We start from the raw sequence: 2,187 nt of genomic DNA, 5'->3' as shown, positions 1-2,187 counted from the left end.
TCTACAGAAAGGAACACAGAAAGAAACAAGGAGAGAAAATAAAGAATGTGTAGTGGATAGCGATCTATCATAGCGAATGCCGGACAGAGGGGTCACACAGGAGAGCTAGGAAGAAGAAGGGGAGATAAAAAAGTAATGGTGATCCCAAAACGAAGGTGCACGTGTGTGTAAGAGAGTATGTATGTGCGTGTGAAAGAGGGCTGGTGATCTTGACATGTGCGTGTGTATGTGTAAAAATGTGGGGATGGGAATTGGTCAGTGCTGGTGTGTGTGTGGTGGTGTGTTGTGTGGTATGGTGTAGTGTGGTGTGGTGTGATGGTGTTAGGAGGTGGAGGAGGCGAGAGTGGGGAAAGCACGAACAAACTAAGGAAAAAAATTTCTTCAGAGGGGTATGTAAAACATCCATTTGATTAGTACGTCGGTTGAATACCACATAAATAGGGGTATAAGGCAATTTACAAAGATAAAAATAAATAGAGAGATACAATTGACAATCCAATAATTTATTTATATATAACATAATTTCAAATAACATAAACAATTGTTAAAACATCAAAATGCCAACAATTTATTTCGACTTATATTACATTTTTTGATATATAAACAATTCCCTTAAATATAAGTCTCTTCATAGGTCAAGTTTAAAGATAGATTCATAGTATATTATATTATAATATAAATAAATCATTGGATTGTCAATTGTATCTCTCTATTTAATTTCATCTTTATACACACACACACACACAAGATATAGACAAAAAATGAGTAAATAAAAGAGTTCGTTAAACTAACTTTGTGCTGAGAGAGAAGAAATAAGATTTGGTTGTTCAAGGTAAGGACAAGGCGGTCTCTGCAAGCAACATGTACTGGAACTTCTTAAAGTACGAAGAAATGGTACTGTTAATTGAGAAAGAGAGGCTTCAGTTTGGAAGTCACTAGCTGGCGCTGAAGTAAGAACAAACACTTCAGTGGAGTTCATCTGGAGAGAATCAAAGACCTGCAAAGAATTTCAGAAACAAGAAGCAACAATGAAAAATAGGTTTTATGCAAAGTGGGTCAAATATATATTTAGTTTTATAAGTTAGCATTTGAAGGGACATGTGCTTATTTTGTTTTTTTGAAGGGCTGATTTCAGATCTTCACATATTCTGTTCTTATTGGTCAAAAACAATAAACTCTGCCTTGATACAACAGATTTATATGAAGGTCGGCTGAGAAGTTCATAATGAGTGATGTTTAAAGGTGAGAAATCTTGTGTGCATTAATTCCAACCTCTTCTTATTAATAACCTAATTGTTTCTTTCCAGATAAACTGACATCTGATTGTTCAAAGAAGACATCAAAAGGTAACTAGTAGTGACTTCTCTTGAAAATGTACACAAAAAACTTGGCATTGTGGTGTTATGAAGTACCTGTAGGAAAAGGGTTTAGCCCCCAACGACATTCATGCTGGCATGGCTGCTACATTAAGGGATGATGTTCCACCTTTAGCAACAGTGCAAAAGTGGACAGCTGAATTTAGGAGGGGAAGGGAGAGTCTTGAAGATGACCCAGGGTCTGGATATCCTGCAACTGTCACCAATGATCATGTTCACCACATGGTGATGGATTGAAAGCCAATGCTATTGGCTCATCTTGTAAGAGAGTTGAGAATGTTCTGCACAATGAACTTGACATGATGGCTGCTGCATCTTCTGATACCTGATCAAATATGCACCAGGCTTAATGGTTAACCCATTTGCTTTGGAACTACAAAGTCCTGGGTTTGATTGTACTCCATGGCATTTTGAAACAATGTCATTTTGTATTATCACAAATTAATCCAAATCTTGTGAATGAAACTGGGGAAATGGAGACTGCATAGAGGTCTAGCAAATAGATTCTGTCTCTAAATTCAAAAAGTACAGCCTTGTCAAACACACACTGTTATGTTGACATTGCCTGAGGATTACATTGTGGATACAAGTGTCTTACATCATCATCATCATCGTCGTTTAACGTCCGCTTTCCATGCTAGCATGGGTTGGACGATTTGACTGAGGACTGGTGAAACCGGATGGCAACACCAGGCTCCAATCTAATTTGGCAGAGTTTCTACAGCTGGATGCCCTTCCTAACGCCAACCACTCAGAGAGTGTAGTGGGTGCTTTTACGTGTCACCCGCACGAAAACGGCCACGCTCGAAAT

The 2,187-nt window shown here is 38.2% G+C and overlaps 2 protein-coding genes across 2 annotated transcripts in view; both read right to left on the bottom strand.

Moving 5' to 3' along the window:
- The window catches only part of LOC128247642 (proteasome assembly chaperone 1-like), a 3,785-nt gene extending 2,752 nt beyond the window's left edge, over nt 1-1,033 (bottom strand). The window contains exon 1 of the mRNA XM_052967548.1: nt 793-1,033. Coding sequence (XP_052823508.1) covers nt 793-979 — 187 coding nt within the window. The 5' untranslated portion in view covers nt 980-1,033. The remainder of the gene's footprint in view (nt 1-792) is intronic.
- Nucleotides 1,034-1,575: 542 nt separating this feature from the next.
- Nucleotides 1,576-2,187, bottom strand: part of LOC106872023 (proteasome assembly chaperone 1) — a 5,432-nt gene continuing 4,820 nt past the window's right edge. The window contains exon 4 of the mRNA XM_052967692.1: nt 1,576-1,701. Coding sequence (XP_052823652.1) covers nt 1,576-1,701 — 126 coding nt within the window. The remainder of the gene's footprint in view (nt 1,702-2,187) is intronic.

This window comes from Octopus bimaculoides, chromosome 4 (assembly GCF_001194135.2).
Source record: "Octopus bimaculoides isolate UCB-OBI-ISO-001 chromosome 4, ASM119413v2, whole genome shotgun sequence".
Classification (NCBI taxonomy): domain Eukaryota; kingdom Metazoa; phylum Mollusca; class Cephalopoda; order Octopoda; family Octopodidae; genus Octopus; species Octopus bimaculoides.
This window is presented reverse-complemented; position numbering and strand designations above follow the sequence as displayed.